This window comes from Grus americana, chromosome Z (assembly GCF_028858705.1).
Source record: "Grus americana isolate bGruAme1 chromosome Z, bGruAme1.mat, whole genome shotgun sequence".
Taxonomy (NCBI): Eukaryota; Metazoa; Chordata; class Aves; order Gruiformes; family Gruidae; genus Grus; species Grus americana.
Window position 1 is genome coordinate 63,809,369 of NC_072891.1, and position 25,312 is coordinate 63,834,680.

The 25,312-nt window shown below is 40.5% G+C and overlaps 1 protein-coding gene across 1 annotated transcript in view; it reads left to right on the forward strand.

Moving 5' to 3' along the window:
* The window catches only part of CAMK4 (calcium/calmodulin dependent protein kinase IV), a 173,940-nt gene that overhangs the window by 108,284 nt on the left and 40,344 nt on the right, over positions 1-25,312 (forward strand). The window contains exon 5 of the mRNA XM_054809935.1: positions 997-1,069. Within this exon, the coding sequence (XP_054665910.1) occupies positions 997-1,069 (73 nt within the window). The remainder of the gene's footprint in view (positions 1-996; positions 1,070-25,312) is intronic.

Here is a 25,312-nt window from a genome sequence, read left to right on the forward strand (position 1 = left end):
GTTGCAATAGCGCAAATGGGCTTTGGGATGCCAATCCAGAAAACTGCATTAACCCTTGCCGCCCTTTCTGTGCAGCATAGCATACAACATGTTGAAATGCAACACTTCAGAACATTACCTTAACACAGAAAAGTCTTATCTTTCTTAATGTTCTTATTATGGTAAGGTTCCAGGGAGAAAACATTATTAAAGAAGAAAGTGGGAATTTGTTTATTTTTATAAGACTGAACTGATATAAAAGCAAAGGGAGAAAGAAAACCAGGTTTTCAGGATCTTCAGAGCTCATAAATATTGCTGAACTTACTGTAAGCTACAGATGCATTTACAAAATCGAGCCAAGATATCATGTGTCATCTATACAAAATAAATGTAGTGTACTGGCTATTTACATCAAGAACTACAAAAAAAGTACTTTTAGTTTTAATAACACTGTGGCTCTTTGACTACAAAGCCCTCAATTTCCTACTTATGGCGGGGGGGAACTACAATTGTTCAGCTTATCATACTTGAGGGATAATTTGAAGCTAGTAAGTTTTGACACCAACCCTTTCTCTTGAATAACTCAGTTCTGTTTGTGCGTCGCACAATGCATTTGTTAAAAAAACCAACCAACCAACCAACCAAAGTGTGCGTGCATGCTTAAGTTAAATATAAAAGTGAAAAAGCAGTACCTAAAAGGTACCTAGTTTTGTGTGAGAGTAAATCAGATTCCCTGAGTTTTAGAAAATTCCAAAACCTTTCAACCGAATGTGTATGCACTAAGAGCTTCTTACGGAGTTAATGTTTTATCTCCAGTTTCTCATTTATCTGGGAATCAAAGGTAACCTAAATTGCAAAAGGGTTGTTTTCTGTTCTTTAGGGGGCACTCCAGTGTCCCGGGCATATTTAAATTTGATTGTTTTCTTGCTCATTTTTGAAAAGAAGCTTTTGTCTGCATGGTTTATTTACCTTAACGCATAATCCTGACCACAATTTATCTTGTTTCTTTTTCTGTAGGATTGTGGAAAAGGGTTACTACAGTGAAAGAGATGCTGCTGATGCTGTTAAACAAATCCTGGAGGCAGTAGCTGTGAGTATTATCTAGCATTATATGCTCAGCACCTAATCTTTCACCTATAATGGCTTTATAAATACTTATGTGTAAAAGAAGCAGTGTTCACTGGACACACTCCACACAAGTTCCCTCCTATAATTAATTTTCTATTGATTTTTTTTAATGTAGTGGCACTTTGAAGGGCAAGAATTGACTTTGGATGGCAGTCAGCAATACATTTAATGCTCTAAGTCATCTGTTAGAATGGAGTGCGTGCTCTGTCCAACCTCAAAAACCTGTGGAGTTCAGCGCTGATCATTTTAGGCCTAAAAGTAATTTGAAATCACCAGCGCTTGTGTAGTCTGTCATTCATTTCTTGCAGAGCATGTCTCAGTAGTTTATTTAGAACCTTAAACAAAAGAGAGCACATTACTTTTCCCCTCAACTTAAAAGGATAATAGATTAACTAACTTGTTAGCTGGTGTAAAGAGTTACAAGAATTTGAGTCAGAGATTTCTGCAGAGTATCACCATGAAAATAGTTACGCTTCTTTGCCAGTTGTTGCCTGAAGGGGATCCATCACAGTTTCTGAGACTATGCAGGAGGATTTATACAAACAAGGCCCACCACCAGAAAGTGTGTACTATTGGGAAAGTGGATAGGGCAGGTTACAACATGTCCAACCAAAAATCAGTTCTCACTGCTCTTCAAATTGTACATTCACAGGATGACAGTAATATTGAGAGAGATCAGAATCTAGTTTGGTCTCAGTAGATTATGCAGTTTCTAATATACCTTCTTCCTCTATATTTTGTGTGTTTTTTCAAACATTTGCATTTTTGTACAGCTATTTCACATTCTGTTGCTTAGAGAAATGTTTAGAGATTTTTGAAACAAGAAGATGAAGGTTTCTGGTGGTTACATACAGTATTTCTGTACATGATCCATATTTCTCAGTCACTTGTAGTTCTCCCATCTGATTTCACACCAGATGTTCACCAGACCAGCAATCAAATACTGTGAAAGTACTCTAAGAAAGTAATTTGTTCAAATGTCTAGTCTATACGTTAGCACTGATCATTTCCAGTGCAGATTGATGGGACGTGTTGGACAAGAAAAACCAGTCCAGTTGGGACACTCAGAGGATTTCAAACAAATAGTAGTTGTCGTGGTTTTACCCCAGCCTGCAGCTGAGCACCACGCAGCCACTCACTCACTCCCCCCCCCATCGGGATGGGGGAGAGAATTGGAAAAGTTAGAGTGAGAAAACTCATGGGTTGAGATAAAGACATTTTAATAGGTAAAGCATAAGCCGCGCGCACAAGCAAAGCAAGACAAGGAATTCATTCCCCACTTCCCATGGGCAGGCAGGTGTTCAGCCATCTCCAGGAAAGCAGGGCTCTGTCACGCGTAACGGTTACTTGGGAAGACAAACGCCATCGCTCCGAATGCCACTGCCCCCCCGGCCTCTTCCCCCAAGCTCCTTATAAACTGAGCGTGACATCATATGGTATGGAATATCCCTTTGGGCAGTTTGGGTCACCTGTCCTGTCTGTGTCTCCTCCCAACTTCTTGTGCACCCCCAGCCATCCCGCTGGCAGAGCAGTGCAAGAAGCAGAAAAGGCCTTGGCCCCACGTAAACACTGCTCAACAATAAGTCCATAGAACAAAAACATCTCTATATTATCAACACTGTCTCCAGCACAAATCCAAAACATATCCCCACACTAGCTACTATGAAGAAGATCAACCCTCTCAGCTAAAACCAGGACAGTAGTATAGAGGCTATTTTACTGTGTGAAAGGAAGATGATAGTGAGGCCTAAGGAGAGATGGTTGCTAAAGATTTTGCCTTCTGCTGTGCCTGCTAATCTGACTTCAGACTCAGCAGGAGATATTCTGGATTTTATCCATTGTCACTGTGTGGTTGTCTGCAGCAGATGTTTGAGGTGAAACAGTCAGGTAGCAGAAAGTCTGCAAAGATCTTGGAACAGACATAAGTGCGCAGAGGTGTGAAATAGTGCAGATGGGACGTGACTGACTTTGGGTGTATTTCTGGATTGTCAGACTTTTCAAACAAAACACAACTGTTGATCACATGCGAAAGAGAGGTCAGCCTGAAGGACTCTTTTGAAGGATGGTAGTGGTGAGGCAGGATCTGCACAGATCATCCACGGAGATGCAGTATTGAAAGAGCTGTCCTCAGGACAGGACTCATGGTGATGAGTGACCTCTGTGGAAGGTACCTAGAGGTGAGGAAAAGTTAATGTGGTTACAGCAGCAATGCAATTATTCAGAAGGAACAGCCTGACTTGGGCACATATAAGTGGGATGGTAATAAAATACCTCATTGTGAAAAACTCCTGTAAATCATGGTTTGGTATTATTTGTAAGCCTGTTCACAATAAATAAGATGTGAGAACTGGTGTTTACTGCAGTAACCAGACGCATCGTAAGACCATCATGTCCACTTCATGCTACTTTCTGAATAATCTGATGGTTACTGAGTCACTCTCATACAAAGTAATCTTAATTATATCTTTAAGTTTAGTGCACAGCGTAATGCATTTGTATAAACTTATTAAAATTGGGTCAGATTATTATTTTGGAAGTGCCCCAGTTAAGATGGTTCTACATTATTTATCATTCTTTTGCAAAAATGCTGATTACTTTTTGCTGAAAGATGTTGCACAAGTTTCAGCACTTTATTTTAAAAGGCAGGAAGATCTTCAGCTTCTATGAATTGTAATATCTTGGGTGAAATTAATGGAATGGAGATGTACAAAAGCTAAAAAGCTGACTTCTATATGAGCATGCAATAGTTTGGATTTTTATAGATCCTCATCCTAGATCCCTAGCTATGATGGGTTGGATTGCCTTTCACTCATACAGCTGACACTGAACATCCATGCCAGAGTTGGGAAAGCTGTGGAAGTTGCAATACCCAAGTTGGGATCTTTGCAGCCCAACTGAAATGGTGTGGTAGGTTGGGGCTGTAAGCTTGACAGAATAGCATTTGTGAGCAGAACAGGGGTTACTGTTAGAAACTGGAAAATACTGCTGCAGAAGAGTAATCTTTCCAGAATAAAAGGAAATACATCCATAGATCATTCGTAAAACCAAATAATTGTACAATCCCCACAACAGACCATGCCAACTAATACCCTCCTGGCACCAGGTAGTTATTGTGACCTCTGCAATTTTTTAGAAATTGCTCTTCTCAAGAGAATCACTCAGCCTTCCCTTTGATGAACTCTCTTCAACTAGTCTATCTACTTGTTTTATAAATCCGTTGTTAAGGCTTATTACAACACTGCAGTAATGGATCTGTCCTCTCAGTGGATCATTGCACGAGGAGGTATTATATCTTCATTTAACAAAGGTTTTTTGAGACACTTCAGAAAGATTCAATCAAATTGTAAAGTGGGATTTTAAAAGTGCCTAAGCATTTTTGTTCAATTCCTTTGGAAATTGATAAACAAAATGGACTAATACTCTTAAAAAAAAATTTCCTATAAATCTTTTAGGTATATCTGTTTCTTGTAATATCTGAGTACCTGAAAGCCTAGCTTTAACTGGCTTACCGACTGTTAAGCAAGCAGTCAGAGCAGCACACAGAACATGAATCTTAATCTTCCAGATCACAAACCAGCATAAACATATCAGAAGTCTGTCCTCCTAAGAACAGAGAAAATAACAAAACCAGTATTGTTTTGAAGACCACTGCATCCATTGTTTGAAGATCACTGCATCCATTTTGCCTGTTTCCATGATTTTTCCTTCTCCTGGTTACCTCTGACCTGGTGTTCCCTGTCCATGACTGTATTTGCTCTTAGTGGGAACAAATTACCTTTTTTTTTTCTCTTCTGCACCTTTGCCTTTTCCGTTATTCTTCCATTGTTCTCCAACTTGGGAGATGGCTTCATTCATAAGATAAAAGGCTTGTATGAAACTAGGGCAAACCAGCGTTCATCTTTTTAGCTCTTTTGCTGCGCTGTTTTGAACAGATAGGGAGGTTTTGTTGCTACCCAACATCTCAGAGAAGAGTGAATTTCATTCCTGCGAGAGGATTCGTTTGAGAGCAGTCTCTCTTGGCACATTATTGTAATTTCTCTCCTTCTCAGAAGATCAGTTGTATACACTGTGGCTTTCTTGAACACTTATTCTGGTTGCAGTTTTTCTATTTTGTGTAATAATTTCTGCACACAGATGTCTTATGGCCAGATCTTCACTACCTGACTTGCAGAATGTGTTACTGATGTTATGGAGTTCAAATCATCCTTGAAAAAGAAAAAAAAAAAAAAAAAGACACTTTCACATTTTTTCTGTAAAAGAAGTCTACTTTTTAGCTGGTCAAACTTAAGAAAATGGCACTGATTTTTTTTTAATCTGTACTTTCAAAATCTTGTATTTGTCTCTAAAAATAAACTGTGTTCCTTCTTGCCTACTCCGCATTAGTGTCAAAGTAATAGGCTTCTGCTTGAGTGTTAAATTACTCTTTTCATTATATTTAAGTTTGAAATTATTTTTAACAATTTACTTTTTGTAATTAGGGTAGTTACTAGCATACCTTCCAGATGTAGTTTTGAACTCATCCAGCAGTCTCTAAGTTAATTTCCCATCACATTTTATAATAGGTTGTTTTCTTCTGACTGGCCATTATCTTGTCTAGATACGAACATTTTCCTGAAGCTGTATGTAGGACCCCCTTCATTGTCATTTCTATTTTTTATTTCAATTTTCTGCCACTTCAAGCTTCATTGTATGCCTGCACTTCTATTCAGTTCCTTGTCAGCTTAAATTCACAGGGAGCATGCTGAATTATCAGCTGTGATTACAAAGATGAAGGGCACTTAGCCACTTACAGGTTTGAGAGGGAAAATCTAGATTAAAGGGTTCTATTCATTTCAGTGAACTTTGATCTGTCAGATAATGAGCTGTATTATAGTGGGTAAGAACCCACCGTAAATGTGCAGCTTGCAAGTATATTTTGCAGAACCTGAGGCACCGGTGTGTGTAACAAATAGGGCTTAGACCAAATGAGCTAATCAGACTTTTAAAGGCTGGCTGAGACTCAAGAGAATTGATTAAAATATTTTGGAGTTTTAGAATGCAAAGAAAAGTGGATGTTATTAGGTAAAGATTAAGAAAAAATTCTTTTTTTTTCTATACAATCATTCACTGAGTGCTTGCTGGAGATACAGGCCACCAATGGATTTGAGTTTTATTCACCAGCTACAAGGTGAGCTTAACCAAGTTATAAACGTCACAGAATTCTGAAATTCTGAACAAGGCAAATGTGTTATAATATGAAGATATACTTCGCCAGGCCTCAAAAGACACACTGTTAAGAAGAGTAAGTGCATTGAGGAATACAGAGAAACCGTCCGAGCAGCCAGGGAGCAGGTTAGGAAAGCCAAAACCCTGATAGAAATTAGTCTGGCCTGGGATGTCAAGGACAACAAGAAAAGCTTCTATAGGTATGTCAGTGATAAAAGGAGGACGAGGGAAAATGGGGGGCCCCTCCGGAATGAAATGGGTGACCTGGTTACCCAGGATATGGAGAAGGCTGAGGCACTCAATGACTTCTTTGCCTCAGTCTTCACTGGCAAATGCTTGAGCCGCACTGCCCAGGTCACAGAAGGCAAAGGCAGGGACTGGGAGAATGAAGAACCTCCCACCGCAGGAGAAGATCAGGTTCGAAAATATCCAAGAAACCTGAAGGTGCACAGGTCTCTGGGACCTGATGAGATGAATCCATGGGTCTTGAGGGAACTGGCAGATGAAGTGGCCAGGCCAGTCTCCATCATATTTGAGAAGTCCTGGCAGTCCAGCAAAGTTCCCACCGACTGGAAGAGGGGGAACATAACCCCCATTTTTAAGAAGGGAAAAAAGGAAGACCCAGGGAACTACAGGCCGGTCAGTCTCACCTCCGTGCCTGGCAGGATTATGGAGCAGACCCTCCTGGAGACTATGCTCAGGCACATGGAAAATAAGGAGGTGATTGGTGACAGCCAACATGCCTTCACTAAGGGCAAATCGTGCCTGACAAATTTGGTGGCCTTCTATGATGGGGTTACAGCATCGGTGGACAAGGGAAGGGCAACTGACATCATCTGCCTGGACTTGTGCAAGGCATTTGACGCTGTCCTGCACGACATCCTTGTCTCTAAATTGGAGAGACATGGATTCGATGGATGGACCACTCGGTGGATGAGGAATTGGCTGGATGGTCACACTCAGAGAGTTGTGGTCAATGGGTTGATGTCCGAGTGGAGATCAGTGATGAGTGGCGTTCCTCAGGGGTCGGTACTGGGACCGGCACTGTTCAACATCTTTGTCAGTGACATGGACAGTGGGATCGAGTGCACCCTCAGCAAGTTTGCCGATGACACCAAGCTGTGTGGTGTGGTCAACACGCTGGAGGGAAGGGATGCCGTCCAGAGGGACCTTGACCAGCTTTAGAGGTGGGCCCCTGTGAACCTCATGAAGTTCAACAAGGCCAAGTGCAAGGTCCTGCACGTGGGTCAGTGCAATCCCAAGTAGACTATAGGCTGGGCGAGGAATGGATTGAGAGCAGCCCTGAGGGGAAGGACTTGGGGGTGTTGATTGATGAAAAGCTCAACATGAGCAATGTGCACTTGCAGCCCAGAAAGCCAACCGTGTCCTGGGCTGCATCAAAAGAAGTATGACCAGCAGTCAGTGTGACCTGGAGTACTGCATCCAGCTCTGGGGGCCCCATTACAAGAGGGACATGGAGCTGCTGGAGAGAGTCCAGAGGAGGGCCACGAAGCTGATCAAGACAGGCTGAGAGAGTTGGGATTGTTCAGCCTGGAGAAGAGAAGGTTCTGGGGATTCCTAATTGCAACCTTCCAGAACCTGAAGGGTCCTACAGGAAAGCTGGAGAGGGACTGTTTATCAGGGAGTGTAGTGACAGGACAAGGGGTAATGGGTTTAAACTAAAACAGGAGAGATTTAGATTAGGTGTTAGGAAGAAATTCTTTACTGTGAGGGTGGTGAGGCACTGGAACAGGTTGCCCAGAGAGGTTGTGGATGCCCCATGCCTGGAAGTGTTCAAGACCAGGTTGGATGGGGCTTTGGGCAATGTGGTCTAGTGGAGGGTGTCCCTGCCCATGGCAGGGGGGTTGGAACTAGGTGGTCTTTGAGTCCCTTCCAACTCAAACCATTCTATGATTCTATGATTCTATAAGTGGGGAAGAAACCTGGGGCTCAATTACGTAGAAAATTAAGTTGAATTCCACAAAAGGGAATGGCAGGGATGCCTAGGTATTACAACATAGTATAAAGACCTGTGTAAAATAGTAACAAAATTTGGGAATACTTTATTTAAGAGGAGGAATCTTATGTGTGATTGTAGATATTGAAGCACATTGACTTCCTCTCTTTAGAAGATACTGCAAAATATTTCCATTTTAATAGAGGAGACATCAACACCTTCAGATCTCCCCCCATTCCCTGAAGAATCCTGAGTGTTTTCTGTTTTCCCTCCGGCAACAGAGAGTGTTTTTCTGAGTCTGTTCCTGCCATAAGTGTTTTTCAGGGTATGGTTAGGCAACAGCAGTTGTTCTGATATAAAGATACCAAACATAGCAATCTCTGCTTTTCCAGTGGGGGAGGAAAAATGCTTAGCCACATCCACAAAGGGGAAATGTAAATTTCTGTCAAATTTTCAGAACGTTTGCTCAAATGTGGTATTTCAGTAATTTGCACATTTAGGCTAGATTCAGGGGTTTCATTGCATATGCAGTTGTTAGTAAAAGGACTAATGCTTGACACTGTAAGACAAGAAGGAATTTGCCGTTATGACTGCAGTTCTGTGTGAAGGATTATGATGTTGTATTGTATTCCCTGACAGCAGGGTTCTTTTTCCATTCTCCTTCTAACCTGCCAACAGGAACAGGAAGAAAAGCACAGAAACTTTTGGTTTTCAGATTTAACACTTGCACTTTTGCATTCTTAATTTGGGGAAATTTGCATGGCAACATTTTGGAAGAAGAGGCATATGAACACTGAGTTCAGGAGAGGCACAGCAGCTATCTGCAGTTAAAAGCACTGTTTGCAAAGTGATTGGGAAAATAGGTAATGAGAATGCGTGTATTTTGTTTTCTTTTATAGAAAAAGAGTGGTTATCAATATGCAGGAGAAATTCTGTATTACTTTTGTGGTAATTCATGCAGGGAAAAACACAACATAGAAAATCTAGATGCTGAATCAATTTTCTTTCTTTGTCCCAATTCTTCAGTTTTCTCCTGTCACTGAGGTGGTGTGTAGCACTCTTAGCCTTAAGCTTGCCTGGGAGGTAAGGATTGCTCACAGAAACTGAACTTGAACCTTCAGGGAGATGTGGTGTCAATACCCATTTCCCTGAGCTGAGAGTAGTTCAGAGCAGTTAGTGCCGTGGCCCAAGGTGCTCAAGAGCTATCTTGTTCATTCTGATTTTTGTAGCATAGCAGATCTTGGGGTGTTTGGTGCCCTTTTTCAATGGATGAAACACAAACAGAAATTCCTTAATACACCTTTTCCTTATAAGATTATCAGCTGTAATATCCTGGAAAGTTGACAGTGTGGATATATTATTTTGCCTGCCAGATTTCTCCCTATATATTTGTTGTTGGGTTTTGTTTGTTTTACACTTTGTCAAATAATGTGTTGGATGGTTCTGCACTTCAGTAATGTCAAATGAGCTGCAGGTGGAGGACACAGAAGGTGTGATTATGGAGTGCCTTATTGTCAGGTGAGATCTCGACTGGGGCCGTAACAGACACCCTGTCTCCTGACCAGTTTTTTGTAATGTCATCTTTACCAGCTACTTTGCTCTAGATTAACCAACTCTGAAGGGAAAACTCCTACTAACATAACTTTATCCAGCAGCAGTCTTTGCTCTCCAATGTCCTTCTGTCACCAAACTTTGTTCAGTGTGCTCCCTAGCTGTCTATCTAGTCTCCTAAAACTGGTCCATAAAGGAAGAGCAGAAGAATAGGTACAAAACTGCTCATGTTTCTGGGCTTCTTCATAGCAGCTTTTAGTGTTAGCTATTGGTATTTCAGATAATCTTTAAGTCCCTTCCAACTCAAACCATTCTATGATTCTATGATTCTATAAGTGGGGAAGAAACCTGGGGCTCAATTACGTAGAAAATTAAGTTGAATTCCACAAAAGGGAATGGCAGGGATGCCTAGGTATTACAACATAGTATAAAGACCTGTGTAAAATAGTAACAAAATGTTTCTGGGCTTCTTCATAGCAGCTTTTAGTGTTAGCTATTGGTATTTCAGATAATCCTCTTGCTCTCAGGAAGAGGACTGGGAGAGAAATGTTTGAACTTCACTGGACCACATGAAAAGGAGAAGAATCTTTTCTAAGTGGAGCTGTCCTCCTTTGGTGTCCTGTCACCTCAAAGAGTAAGAAAAAAACAAAACAAATCCAAACAAACCCAACAAGCCAAACAACCCTTGGCTTGTTGAGAAGAATAAAGAGGAAAATGTACTCTTCTGTGTGACCAGCCACGGATCCAGCCTGGCTTGCAGGGATGGCTTGCAACAGGTGGAGTGTTGACACTGCTGTATGCATTTCCTCAAAGAAGCACTAGTAATTTCATAACACTGTTGGCTCCTGTTGTGTCCTGTTCAAAATAAACACCAGGGAAAAGGCTTTTTTTAAATGGCATTGAAAGGTTAGGACTTATGCTTGCTTTACAGTATTCAGTAGTGATGTGGTGAAGAACGTGGTGGCTTTTAACCTTGGGAATTCACAAGTGCTGTGTTAACATCCACGTGCATTTGAACTTGAGCTGTTTTCCATTTTCTGGTGGGCATGTAACTTGTGTAGAAAGTGGAGCAGTTGGATCCAGCAATCTGTAATAGGTCCTGTCATGTTTATTCAGAAATGTCTTCTGAGGGTAGTCCATTGGCCTTCTGCAGTCTTATTTTGGGAATCTGCATGGGGAAGGAGTTTTCTGTGTAACTTTCTATATTTTTATTAGTATTAGGTCCTTCTCATGAGCTTGTCATAAGGCTAATGCAACTACATAGGACCCAGCGGGTCAGTGAGTTTAATGGAACCTTAAATTTAAAAATTTCTATAGATAGAGGGCGTCTTTTGGCACTTGTTCTATTTCAGGATTTTTAAGGTCAAGTGAATTTATGTTAAAGATAACTGTAGCAAACTAACAAAATTTAAATTACTGTATATTCAAGTTCTGCTGTGTTTCCCAAAACCCTTTTTTAAAAAGCTAACTTGTTAAAGTTAAGAAATCTCCGTTTGTAGAAAATATTAATGAATACTAAGACATTGACACGACTGAACATATGTAGAGTTTGTTGCTGTTAGCTAGATGCCCTTCATTTTACTCAATAGTGAAAGTGACATTGACCAGAGAATTAAAAAAAAAACCTCTGGAGTATTCCCACACTATTGAACTGGCCAATATGAACTGAGGAAGTAGAACCATCCCTGTAAAGAAATTTAGCAAGATCTTTAGTACCAGTTAAACATTCTGGTCATTTCAGAAATGTGGCCTGAAGTAACAAGTCATCCAACATTTTCCAAGTCCCCTTCTTTTCTTGAAATCTTTTACTGGTACTTTGTGCTTTATTTACAGGAAAAAAAAAAGTCCCCTTCTTAATATTCAGTCATTGACACAGAAATACAGGAAAGTGCCGAATATTTAATTGTAAGAGTTAGGTTAGATATCAAATAATTTGAAGCTATTTAGCTTAAGACTTTAAGATCTACCGCTCGAACATTAACTGCAGTAGTGTTTGTGCATGCATTCATCATGTTCCATTACTCCCTGTAGCTAATATCTTCAGCTATGATCACTCCCAGCAGCATACTTAAAGAACTGGGTTTTTGTAAAGTACCGTCTTTGATAACAAATTGCTAATGTAAAAAATTCCATGTTAAGGATATCTGCATGGCTTGTGGCAGTAGGCCTTGCACAAACTGTGCATATGAAGCTTTGCAGCATTGTGCAGAAATCAGACATTTGCTTTTACCCATTTCCAGTTAAATGCCTGAAATTATGTTTAAGTGGATAAGAGATTTGCATATGTACATGATATGCAAGCATGCCATACATAAATCTAAGAGCAATTTGAAAATTACACTGAGAACATCAGCTTTTTATTCAAATAAATTTACTAAAATAGATGTAAAGCTCTAATTATAAATTGGACTCTGTCATCTATTAAAGCATTGAAATTGTTACTATTCTTCAATAATTTTTTTTCCTAATTGAAAGATATTTTGTTTTCTGAAAATAAAAATTAATACAGAGCTTAAAACGTTGGACATCGCCCTGACCTAGGAAATTATAATAACCTTCTCTTCACTCAAGTGGTTTCCCTATACTCAGGGACACAACTGCATAGTTGCATAGTTATATTCTGTAGGCAAAGTACATGAAAACGGCTATCATGCATGTTATTTTGTGAAGTCCTGATTGTTCTAAAAGCTGTTGGAGGCAGAGGGGAAGGAGAGCAGGCAGGCTCCACATCAGCCCCACTGGCCAGTTTTGCAGCCCATGTGTCTGCCTGTGCTTCCCATCGAGGCAGTACCCAAAAGCGGTTTCTCACACAGGCTGCCTGCCTCTTTCTGTGTCACATACAACGTGCCAAATTTCATCTGCCCCCTGCATCCACACATATCAACATAAGGCACGTTTCTAACTATCTCAGTTAAAAAAGTAACATAACAGAATTTCTTTATTTTGTATTGCATCTTTCTCAGCTTCAAAGCACCTTACCTAGTACACAAGTCATCTTTAGCTTGTATATGATTAATCAAATACATATCCTGAAAAATACATTCTGATATGTAAGCCTCCTTAACGACAGTTTTATCTACTGCTATTAAGCTAGTTTTGTGGATGTGACAAAATTATATATACTTAGATGTATGCTCAACGTGACAGTAGCTGTAGTGATTACTAACTATGTATACAACAGTTGTATGTCATGAGTTGTAAAGAAATGTCTAGCCTGAAGATGCATATGTAAGTGAAGTGACTTTCAAAAAGTCTCAGAGCAACATTTCTTTGTTATGCAAATCAATACCAGGAATGTCACAGCAGATATACTGGTTGCACTATCTGATTTAACAGTTTGGGTAATTGACAGGTATTCTGAATTCCCTGTGAGATCTTGTCCTGAAGGAAGGTACAATGCAGTGACTAAATGGGGTCCTGTTGTAGAGGTAGCTCACTGCGAATGGTTTTACAGTGCACTTGAAGTTACAGTAAGGGAAGAGAACTTATACTACTTATAATTATATTTGTGTAGGCAAATCACAGCACAAGAAAAAATATGGAGATAGTCTGCCATAATAAGAAGCATATACTGTCTGATATAATCTTGTTTGTCATCTGCTGAAAAAGCATAAACACCCACTTTAATAGTGATTGTAGTAGACTGCAGAATAAAGAGGTTCTAACAATATTTCTAAAAGACCTCCATAAAAGAAGTGTCTCAAACATAATAAACCCTATATATCAAGTCAGTGTGTCAGACAGAGGCATCTTATAATTGCAGTCAGTGAAGGCAGGCAGGACCAATTGCTGGATTGAGATCAAGCTGTGTTTTGCAGGAGAATTATATACATTCTTCCCTTGAATCTGAACTGTGAGTATTGCTGTGGATATGGCATACAACTTAACGACTTGTAGGGAGAAGTAACAGTATTCATCCCGAGGCATTGCTGGTTGGGTGGGTTTTTTAAATTAAAAAAATAATTGCCATTTGATGTATTCCAGGCACAAAGTGTTTATTCAAAATTTTTTTGTGAGGCTTGAAGGTGAATCCTCTTGAAGAGGGGTGACTTAAAACATCATGTACAAAGACGACTCCCTGGAAGCCAGGAAATTGTCTCGGCCTTTTCTTCCATCTGGTGACAACATTTTAACAAGGGTTTGATGAGTGTCCCAGGGAGATCTTTCTAGCACATTGCTGTCAAGAACAAATAAGCAAGTAGGTAAACTGTCAAGTTATATAAGAAACCTATTGAAGTGCTGCCACTGCCTGGGAGAGGAATGCATTTGTGTCCTAAATGTGCTATTTCTGAAGCAATGGTAAGTAACAAATGGTTTCGTACATGGGATAATCTGTTTAGAGGTTGAAGGCATTTAAAATGAGTAGCTTCATCACTTTGCTAGCTTACCTTCGTTTTTCTTGTTTGTGTAAACAGATTTTAAACTAATTTTTCTTGTTAAAGATACATTCAAATTGTTGGAAGGGAAATAGAGTGGGGTTTATTATCACACTGATAAATCAAGCCTGATTTATCAGTACCTTGATTCAGAATTATTTTATCAAAAGTATTTTTGGAAACTTGTTTTAAGATGAGTGCAAAGCTTTTCTTGCAGCACACAGAGAAAAGAGGATTTGCAGTCAAAAGAGTCTGGCAATGCTGCCATCAGCAATAAGGAAATGAGGGTATTGTATTTGCTATTATCTCTAATAGAGGAAATGGAACAAGCACTAATGATCATGCTGCAGATCTACTGTATTACAGTTAATGTCCAGTGCAGCAAAAAGTCAGGGTCATATTTGCTAAGCTGTTATCATCTTAAATTATGCTTTCATCTAAGTAAGGTGTCCTTCTCTCATTTTGGAAACAAGTAGCTACAGTATTAATTTTGAAAAATATTTGGAAATAGCAATGAAAGTGATTAATTAGCACTTGTTTTAACTTACAGCACAGCACAAACAAAGTGCCAAATGCTACTAGTTTTGAGCCAGTGCCTGCAGTTGATTCTTATTTCAAGAGACTGACATTTACAAGGAAGTTGTTGTCTTCTTTGATTAAGAACTCAGGAATTCAGCCTGTTCCCAATTCATCGCAGGCAGATGGGCGATTTGCCTGTACCTTCATTTATAACACTGGTTGTTGAAAGTACTGTGTGAGGAACGTGCTGACCCAGTCCAAAGGCTGGGTCCCTCTGCCAGATTAACCGATTTTTGGGGCATTGTTTGGCAATAGCCTGGCCATTGCCTTCAGTGGGTTTCCATCGGGAATGGAGGTTCTCCGAGACAAGGATTGACCTGTCATAGAAAACAGGCTCTGTGCCTACGCAGGGCATTGGGTATGAATCTGAGTCTTGGCTTCAGAGAGCCACCCATTTCTCTTCTGTACATTACTAGGCACACTGTTAGCAATTAATAAAGCACAAGCAAAGGAAAATGACTGCCTTTATCTCAGACTTTAGCCTACTAATATTGGTTTTTTAATTATTATTTTTCTTGCATGTATTGTGCAAACCATCATACAGGTATATGGCATCCAAATATCTGTCCCTATGGAACATAAATAGTGTACAGTCTGTATCCTCAAAATGTACATGTCACTACAGGAGTCTGACAGGGGTCTGAAGGCTTCTGAGCTGGAGAAGCTCCTAAAGCATCCTGAGAGTCTCACCTACTTGTGTAGACACAGTAAAAAAATAGCAATCAAATGCTACAGAAAGTGGCAAGGAGGTTTCATGGCAGATCCACTGGACTAAGGAGGCCTTGCCTCAGAAATTACCCTAGGGGAAATACCAAAGTAGAAAACCACTCAACTATGCATGGATAGAGGAGAAACTCTAACTAGCACTGCAGCAGTGTCACCAGTAACTACTGCTCTTCATGCAAACCATGCAACCTTGATAAAGTGATAGCTGTGCGGACAGATATTACATCACTTACTTTTCTAAGTGCTGAAAGGTGTCTAATTAAATGTTACATTTATGCCCTACAACTTTTCTAAGGTTTAAGAAGACATATAGAGGCTTAATGACTTTTAGAGAACTCAAGTGTAGTGAGAAGGACCTGAATACATCTGTGCACAAGAAGCACCCCCCCGGCCCCAGCACAGGCACCAGCCAGAGGACAGGAGCAGCCCTGATCCCCACAGTGTGCTCGCAGGCAGCAAATTGCTTCCCCAAGGAATTGGTGCAGAGCAGCAGCACCTTTGCAGAAGTCACTGCTTTATCCCTGAACAGATTTGCTGAAGCCTAAGGAGTCCCCTTTCTTCAGCTGGACCTATCCACAGGGCTGTGTTATGTTGTGTTATGCTGTCTCCCAAACCTGCTGTGCCTGCAGACCTAAGTGAGGGCGGGCTTGTTTCCCTGTGCCTTCCTGTTCTTGCCTCAGTAATCACAGCAAGGAGAAAAATACATTGAAGTAAATTGCAAGTGAAGCTGTGAGATGAAAGGCATTTGCAAAAAGATTGCTCAATAGTAGTACTATGGCCTTGTGCACTTTTTAGTCTCCAATTTCATAGTACACCAGACTAGATAGCAGGCTCTCAGCAAAATGGCTATTTACAAAATTATATGTTTTCATTAGGTAACATGGAAACTTGCCTGAATCTCCGTACTTGTGGTTTCAAGAAATGCTAAGACAGTTTCTGCCATCTTCAGGGGAGATTCCTGACCTGACAAGTCGGTGGCATGAGCTAAGATGGACTGACATTGATCACTCTTAAACAAACTGTGTAATAATTTATCAGTTGTTGTTTCAGATAAGTGGGTCCATGTTTGTGGCCCTGACAGCATGAGTGAAACAAGATTCCTTACTTATCCCCTGATGTGCCAGCAACTGTGGGTATTTTAGAACTTGTAATGAGTCTAGTTTTCTCCTTTTTCATTTATTCTTTCCTGATTCTTTTTATGTCTTCATGTGACTGGTTTTACATGATGTTCTCATACTAGTTTGCTGGCACATGCAAGTTGCTTTCCAAACTCTTCTACCTCCATTTTTAATGTTTCTCAGTGACTATCAACAAAGCCAGGGAGTGTCTTGGCTTTAAATTGCACACACCCCTTCTTATCAATTGAGGTTTTCCTAGATTCCTGTGTCTGAGGATCCAAACTCTAGCACAGGTGAATAATGAAGCTGATGTTCTCAGGAGCCAGTACCACTTCACACTTATCACTCCAGTAGATTTGAGTGTGTGATGATGCATGTTACTTCATGAACTAGAAATAACGAGAAAGGATATATGTAAGAACCAGAGTGTCTCCTTGATTCAGGTAATGGGTGGGCAGGGGATTTTTCAGGAGTGTAGGCTTTCCAGAATTATTACATGGTGCCTGAATGTACTGCACAGCCAATGGTAGTTCAATTTCTGGATATTGAGAAATTTGACTGTTCGCTGAACAGTGCTAGATGTGGGGATTTTGGTGGATTTCTTGACACATGTTCTTGTACAGTGGTAATGATGGGCAGCAGCTGGAATATAAACAAGGATATTTCATTATTGGAGTGTGCTTTTCCAAATACCCTGCTCAGCTAAGCCCACCTGATAAGTAGCAATAGCAGAAATTCAGTATGCTGTCAGTTAGGAAGTAGACGTACACATCTCTTATTGCTTGGGTTTTAAAATTACGATGTTGTGCCATTGTGGTTTCCCATCTATAGAGTATTACCATACTTCATGATAATAAAATATGTTAATTCTGGATTTTATTTTAGTGTACAAGACTTAGCAACTGTGGAGGTAGATACCATAAACTATCAGGGCCGCAAGTTGGTCCTTTTCCATGCATCTGACTGTGCCTACTTCACTGATGTTCTTGTATCTTTCTATATGACACATTGATACCTGTTTTTATGTTGCTATAAAGACCTTTGAAAGACATACAATAAAAAATTCTCACAGTTTTAAAGTCTTAAAATTAGGTCTTTCATTTAAAAATCAAGATTTAATCTAAAACTTCATTATGATGTGCTAAGATGTATTAAGGAAGATTGTTGGTAACAAAAAATTCAGCATGGTTTTCTGCATAGATACAACACTGTAGAGTGAGGTTCCACATGTGACTGCCTGGAAGGATGCATAATTGAACAAACTCACAAACTAGAAACTTAGCAGCTCCACATTTCTCATAAATAAGAGTTCTCTCTTCCTGCAAGCATGCTTCATTGAAATGTCTTCAGTTTGAGCACCAGATGATCATTCAGACGTAGATTGAAGGTGCATCTTGTGTTGTAGTCTTTCCCTTGGTCACAGGACTGAAAAGATCTCTTTTTCTTACTGGGTTGGTTTTTGTTTTGTTTTGTTTTTTGTTGTCTTTTTCCAATTTAGGCGGAGAGATGGTTGGTGAAGTCTGAAAGGCGTTAGTTTCTTGTAAAATTAAGTTGAAATTAGTCAACAGGCTGAAAAACTATTAGTGGGAGGGAACAGACAGATTCCTTACATCTCTTTCCTCAAAAAATAAATGCTAGAAGATGTAAGTATGATGCTGCTAATGTCCTGAAGAGTAGATCTGTGGAAATAGGATTTCCCTCCCCACTGTCTTCATCTCAATCCTTGTTTTCGCTTCTGAAATCCTTCCTCTGACTTCATTTCACATTGGAAATCCAAAGTCAGGAGGATCAATCACCAAACAAATGCTGGTTCATAGCCACAAGCAGCCAAAACACCACAGCTCCCCACCTGATGTGAACTGACAGTGGCTTGGTGGTGAGCCACCAGCATCTCCTTGGAGAAGTGTTTCCGTCACTTGGCCACTGCTTCTGCCTTGGGTGTGCAGGGGTCCTGCCCCCACCATGCAGCAGCAGAGGGAGGTTCCTGTCCTCTCCCTGCTGGTGTGGATGCCGGTGCAGATGTGCACAGCTGGGGTCTGCCAGCATCTTTGCCTTCTCTGCAGGGATTGCTGGAGGGGTGATTCCCCTCCACACTGGGTGCTTTCCCCAGATCCTGCTCTCCATACGATACAGTACAGTGATGCCATGTATTCTATACCCAGCTTTGGGTTTTTGCGGAGAGCAGAGGAACAGCAGAATGGGCTGCTGTAGCTCACAAGGGTTAGCTCATACTCCAGCAGTTAAAATGATCTCTGTCATGATGAACCAACTTGGGTGTTGCAGCACAGCAGGCTGCTTTCAGTGCTTCTGTAATGAATGCCCTGTGTATGCTGTCCAAATGCAGTAAAGCACCGCAGCTGCATTCACATAAGAGAAAGAAAAAGGGCTGCAGTTCTCTGTAACAACACAGCATAAACTCTTCATGCTGCTTGTAACCCCTCTGGGACATGACATGTCAGTCATGAGGGATCAGTGGCAAAACTGATGAGGGAGAAATGTAAAAGGGAGGCCTGTCTTCCCCAAAGGGTTGAAACATGTTTGGAAGGGTGGGCAATGATTCAGTGTCCATTCAGAAACTGAAGTCTTGCAGGTATTTATTTCCGAAAGTATGGAATTGGCTGTTCACTTATCAGTTGGTAGATCAAATGGGTGAACATAAGTCCAGTTTTGTTGGTAGGAACAGCATAGTTTTAGACAAAAGACAAATAAGATACAGTCTCACTGATCTCACTATTTTGAAGGATTTATCTGTTTTTCTGTGTAAGCACAAGTCCCTGCAATAATTTTGTATGTGTGGTTGTCTAGAAGGACAAAGTACTCAAAAGAAATTAGTAAATTCTCAAACAAAATTAAAAGCTTCAGTCCCTAGTAAGCTCTGAATTCTGTAATCAGATAATGCGAAGAAAAATCTGTTGTGAACAAAAAATGCAGAAAAGCCAACTCAAAGACAAAATCTTAGATATTTTACCTTTAAATACCTGTGCAATCACTGAAACTTGAAGAAAGGATCAGCTCCAGTATGTAACTTTTGAATATAAAATAACCATTCCCAGCCCTACATGTTTTTGGACTAGTTTCTGTGTGAGACCCCTGCTCTCCTGTGCTGGGTTGTCACAAGTGCTGTCAGTGGAGATGTTCAAGCTGCCACTTTCCTAAGCTAAATTTGAAAGTAGGAGTCCCCTGTTTAGCCAGAATACAGGCCTGCTTCTTTTTCAAACTTGCTGCTAATCCTGCCTTTTCTCCATCTCTGCTAATGCTCTGGAGGAAGCAGCAGGCTGAAGCAGGTATGTAACTGAGCAGATCCTTCAGTGTCTGTTTCAGGAACGCACAGGAGATATTTGTAATTGTGTTTTAGTGATATGAAGAAATGTTTAAATCACATAATAAAGGTACTTTCCAAACTATCAGGTACGGTAAGCAGATATAGTTGGGCAAACATTGCTGCAACAGCATTTGCTGAGAAATAGGTATTGAAATAGACAGTAAAATGCATCTCTTTTGGGGGGCTTTTTAAAATCTGCTGCAGGTAACCCAGTAATCTAAGATAAGGACCAGCTGTTGGGGCTGTTTTTCGGTGCCCCTGTCAAGCAAGTACGGTGCTCCAGGCATGGCTCTGTGGCTCACATCACACATCAGGCTTTGGAGGTGCCAGGCAGCAGCATGGCTTTGGCAGGCTGGCCTCTGTTCCTGGTGCCTGCACCTCCACGCAGATATGTGAGACATACCCCTGGGCTGCGCGGCTCCCCGCGCTTCAGCCTGCTGCCAGCTTCCCCACCAAACAAATGCCAGAGCCAGCTGGATTTAGATCTGTAACTCCGATAACACTATCTTCCCCAGAAAGCCTTTAATCTATAAAGCAAAGATTCATGAAATGCTACCACCCCTCAGGTTTGATGTCTTTGATATGACGTAGTTAAACTGTTACACAGAATGGGCATGTGGCTTTTTAAAAGTAAATTATTCCTCTCTAATGATGTTACCTTTTACTTACTGTTCTTTCTGGTCTTTTTATTCTGTTGTGACCCTTTCTTTTTATTGTTTCTTAAAATTGTTTTTTCAGCATGAAATACAGACCAATGTATCTAAACAGTGAAAAATTATGGATTGGTTTATAGCATTCTGTCAGTTTTCAATTTGATTGATGTGTTTAAAATCATAGAGTTGATGTGTTTGATCTAGGCAAGGAAAATTCAAATCTTTAATGTGGTAGGGCACAGCTAAGCAAAAGAAAAAAAATAATTCACCAGACTGTTGTTTTCAAACACAAACAATCTTCCTCAGAGACTTGTGGTTTGTTTCAGAGATCTGTCCAATATGTTGCGTGCTTGGCAAGGGTCTTTGGCTGAAATCCTTTCATGCAGCTTTGGAAATGTAAAAAGAAATGACACTGGCCAAATAAGCTAGCTCTTTATGCTTCCCTGCTGTCCTCCCACCGGCAATTATAGGAACAAAAGCCTTCTTCATAGCCCTTCCCCAAAGACCAGCTAAAATCATCCCTGACACAACCCCTTCTAAAAGTCTCATCTGCAGCCAGAGGTGATGAAAAGAGCCTGGCAGCCCTTCAAACATAGACCCTTAAGACCCCAGTGTGGTGAAGAATACTACTCATGAAAAATGGTAAGAAAAACACTGCATACACAGAAGTGTGCCCTTGCCAGCAGAGACTGCAGACGTGTTCATCACTGGTCTTCTTGACTGTGTTTCTCATTCTCCTGCTGTGGCTTGATGCTGTTCTGTTAACATTGCAGCACTTGGGACTGGGGGTGTGTGTGCATTCTTTTTCTGATTAGAAAAAGTAATTTGTATTTTATCAATATTCTGACCTCTGAAATACACATAGGGAAGGAGGTTATCTGCTGGGACAGGGAGATGTAATCCTTCACCAGCATACTTGGGGATATTGGAGACCACGTGGGCCTTCTCTGTCATCCTTCCTGTAATCCTGAGGCAGGGACAGCTGCATTCGTGCTTTTGGGTTGGTCAATGAATGCAAATGCAGGATGGGAGGCCACAAATGCTCTCCAGTGCCTAAAATCTACCCTTCCTCACACTGTCCAGTGCACCAGCAGAGAACTGCAAACAAGCATATGTCTAAAATGTTGGGAGATCAAAGACCCAGCTCTGAGCCCCTCTGTGGATTCAGTGTTTTCTACTGAAACAAAATCGATTCCAGTTTTATGCCTGTTGTCCTTGCCTTCCACTGTAGGTATAGACCCTTAAAGCTATTTAGATTTGCAGTGGGAGTAACTGCATGAGATTTGAGAATAATCTGTAGAACCTTACATGCTGTAGTTTTCTTCAGCTGCTAATCATTTCCATTTCTTCTTAATTTTACACCTAAATGTATAAACTATATTTGAAAGTAACAAAGAAGTAGGCAAGAAGTATGTTCAAGCAAGACTTGTGCTTTAGAGAAGCTGTTAAGTTACTCTTCTTTCTGTGATGTTTGGCAATGCAAGCAATTGTAATTAACATTTCATGATAGTTACATTCAGGGACTGATTTTTCCGTAATGACACAGACACATGGAACCTTATAGTCAGAATGACTGACTGGCTGATTTTCATTGTGTGGTTTCACTAAAGAATGATTTACTAATACACAGTGACCAGAGGATAATGTGTGATGAGATAGCTCTGAAATCCTCTATGCTTTTCTTCTTATCTGTCCCAAGAAAGTACCACTCACATCATTTGCAACTTAGGGAGAAGGTAATGTTGTTCAAAGTGAAAGATGTTATGACTTTCTTTACTGATTTGCATGGGTTTTGTCCAGGGTCAGGAGGTTCAATCCCTGGTTGCCTTCTAGCCCTAGTAATGTTTCCTTTGAATTGAGAGCTGGTATCCCTGTGCAGTGGGTAGGAAAGAAGCTCCAGTAGGACAAGTGTTAACACACACTGAAACTCCCATCTCTGCCCTTGGCTATTATTCAGCCACAAGAAAAGGATCTGATTTTCCCATCCTCACTACCAAGGATCATTTAGGTGCCAAGTTAAAATCACAGAAGCTTTAAAGAGCCTGTTTCTTTAAACAAGGTGGTAAGTATGATAGACATCATATTGTAAATATGATAGACATTGTATTTAGGCAAGAAGGAGTTTCTAAGCACCACTGCACTTCTATGCAGGAAGTGTCACTGACCTTACAACTGTGGCCTGAGCAAGGTGAAGATGTTTTCAGGGCACCCTAAAGGGGTTTTCTGCCACTAGGACCTTTCATCGGGGCAGACAGCTCTGATAATCACTTTATGGGCAGAGTTTGTCTTACATGTAATGTAGTCATGGTACTTAAAGATAACTGTTCCAGTACATTTGTGAATGAATGTACTTTAACCACATGGAAAGGTAGTTTGAACTTGGCTTGGCCACTCTTCCTTGTGATCTCTCATAGGTCTTTTGTTGCATTTCCCCTGTTAATTTTCTTTTTTCTAATCAGGGGAACATCACTAACAAACAATACCCCAGTGTTCCTTCTAAGAGGTACTGTGTTTATTTTAATAGCTAGGTGAATTTAGCTGCAGATTTTGCTGATAATGCTAGTGGGCTTGTTCTGTTCCTTAGGCATCAACACTGACTTTGTACAGAACTTACATTTTAATTAACTTAGTGAATTATGCATGTAGCTCTTTCAAATGTCTTTCAAATGAGTCTGCTCAGGCCAAAGCATTCTGCATGTTAAATAAATGCAGCCTACTGAAATACAATGTCAGAAATAATATTTTTTAGAACATTGTTTGTATTGCATTTGTTTAAGCTTCCTTACCCTATTTCAACATGGAGAGGAAAAGATTGTATCAGAAAATGGGTGTGCTGTGAGATGTGATCTGGACAACTAGAATAAACTCAGCATCAAATTTGGGTAAAAAAAGTGAGGCCATGCTGGGTTACCAGAGCACTTTCTGAGGCTGAAAAGCACACCCCTCCACAAGAAGGACATGCATGCCAGGCCCCTTGTTGCAAAAATGAGGTGTCACCAAGCAGCTGTTCTGCAGCAGCCTGCTGCCTGCGTCTGCATCTGTCTGGGGTGGATTTGCCACCTCCAAAAAAAAGGTACAAGTGCTAGGAGTGGCAACTATGCACACTGCCATGCTTGGGGCAGTGAGGATTGCTTGGGGCCTCAATTGTGACCTCTTGGTTGATAGAACAGAAGAGAAACCTTCAAACTTTCATCTTCCCAGATTTAAAATAAAAGAAAAAACCTGCAAGACTGATAATGCCCTTCATGTTGTTAGTGGATATAACTCTTGTTTTGGCCTTGACTGGTAGAATTAAAGGCATTTGTTGACCACAGGCTGTGTGACCTTCTGTCTCCTCGCCATGTAGTGAAGGTCAGAAGAGAGAATATTTTAAAAGGTCATGCAATAGAAAGCAGCACAGTAAGAGTCAATGTTAGTTTGAATTCTTTTTATGGATTTCTGCCTTCAACCACTACTGCAACAGCAATTTTTTACCCAAGATCTGCCTTGAGAAGACCGTGTTGTTAAAGCAAAGAAATGGTGCCTTCAGACATGGTTGGAAAAAATAAATACAAATGGCCTGCAGCCATTTTAAAAAAAAATAGTTCTTGGCTGCTAGAATTAAAGCCTCTTTTTAGTATTTGTTCTTTTAGTATTTTACTTTTGGCATTTCTTCTGAAAAGAAGTAGCTTGTCTTCAGGAAAGGATTGCGATGTTACAGATTTGTATATTTTAATGTGCAGTACACAGAGAAGTATATTCAGATGTAATATGTATAGCCTCAAGTGTCATATACTGATAGGCTTTGGCCGAAACAAGCACAGCTGTCTCAAAGATTGAAGCCCTTTAGACTACAGATTTCAGACCCTGTCCTGAATTTTAGAATACTTTAATTTTAGCAAGCATTTCCTAAAACTACACTTTTTTCCTAGAGATTTTATTAACTCACTGTGGCGTACTTAGTTCACAGTGGGTAATCACACCTCCAGAATCAATCCCTCTTCATTCCATGAAGCATTGTGCAAAGGGAAGGAAGATGCTCTGAATAAAGAAATACAAAACTATATGCCCTCTCACCATTCATTGAAAGCAAATAAAGCCTCAACTGAAACCTTTATACATCTCCTTTTCAGAGTGTTTTAAAAGAGGCATGCCAGCAGAGAGCAGCTAAAACATAATACTTTCCTGGCAGCTGCAGTATCCATTGTTGCATGACCTCTCCCTTTGCTAGTCCCTAGACAAGCCATGTGGTAGTCAGCCAGCTAGTGTCCCCTTCCAAGATGGTCAGCTTATCAAACAGGGGCCTTAAAACACTGATGGAGGATGTTGTCCCTCAGCTGTAGTAGGGACCGATGTGCAGTGCCAGCTACAAAGGCACAGATCCACATGGAAGCAATGTCAGTGTGCTGCATGTTCTTAATTTTGCACTGTGTAACTGGTTAAATGCATGTGGTTTCTTCTAAGAAAAATGCATCTGGTTTAACTCAGTTTGTGTACTGTGTGCTGGTATATATTTATATGCATACAATCATCCATGTAACGTGACAGTCTGTAACTTAACATTGGTTGCTCTCAGTAGACTCTGTAGTATTTTTTTGTGTGGAAAATAATCAGCTTTTGCCCATTGTTTATATGCTTACTGTGACAATTCTATGATAAAAGCTTCCAAAACCTGGGTTAAGATAGCTTAAACACAGTGGCACTTAAGATAATTAAGTTCCTCCAAGAAGTAACTGCAG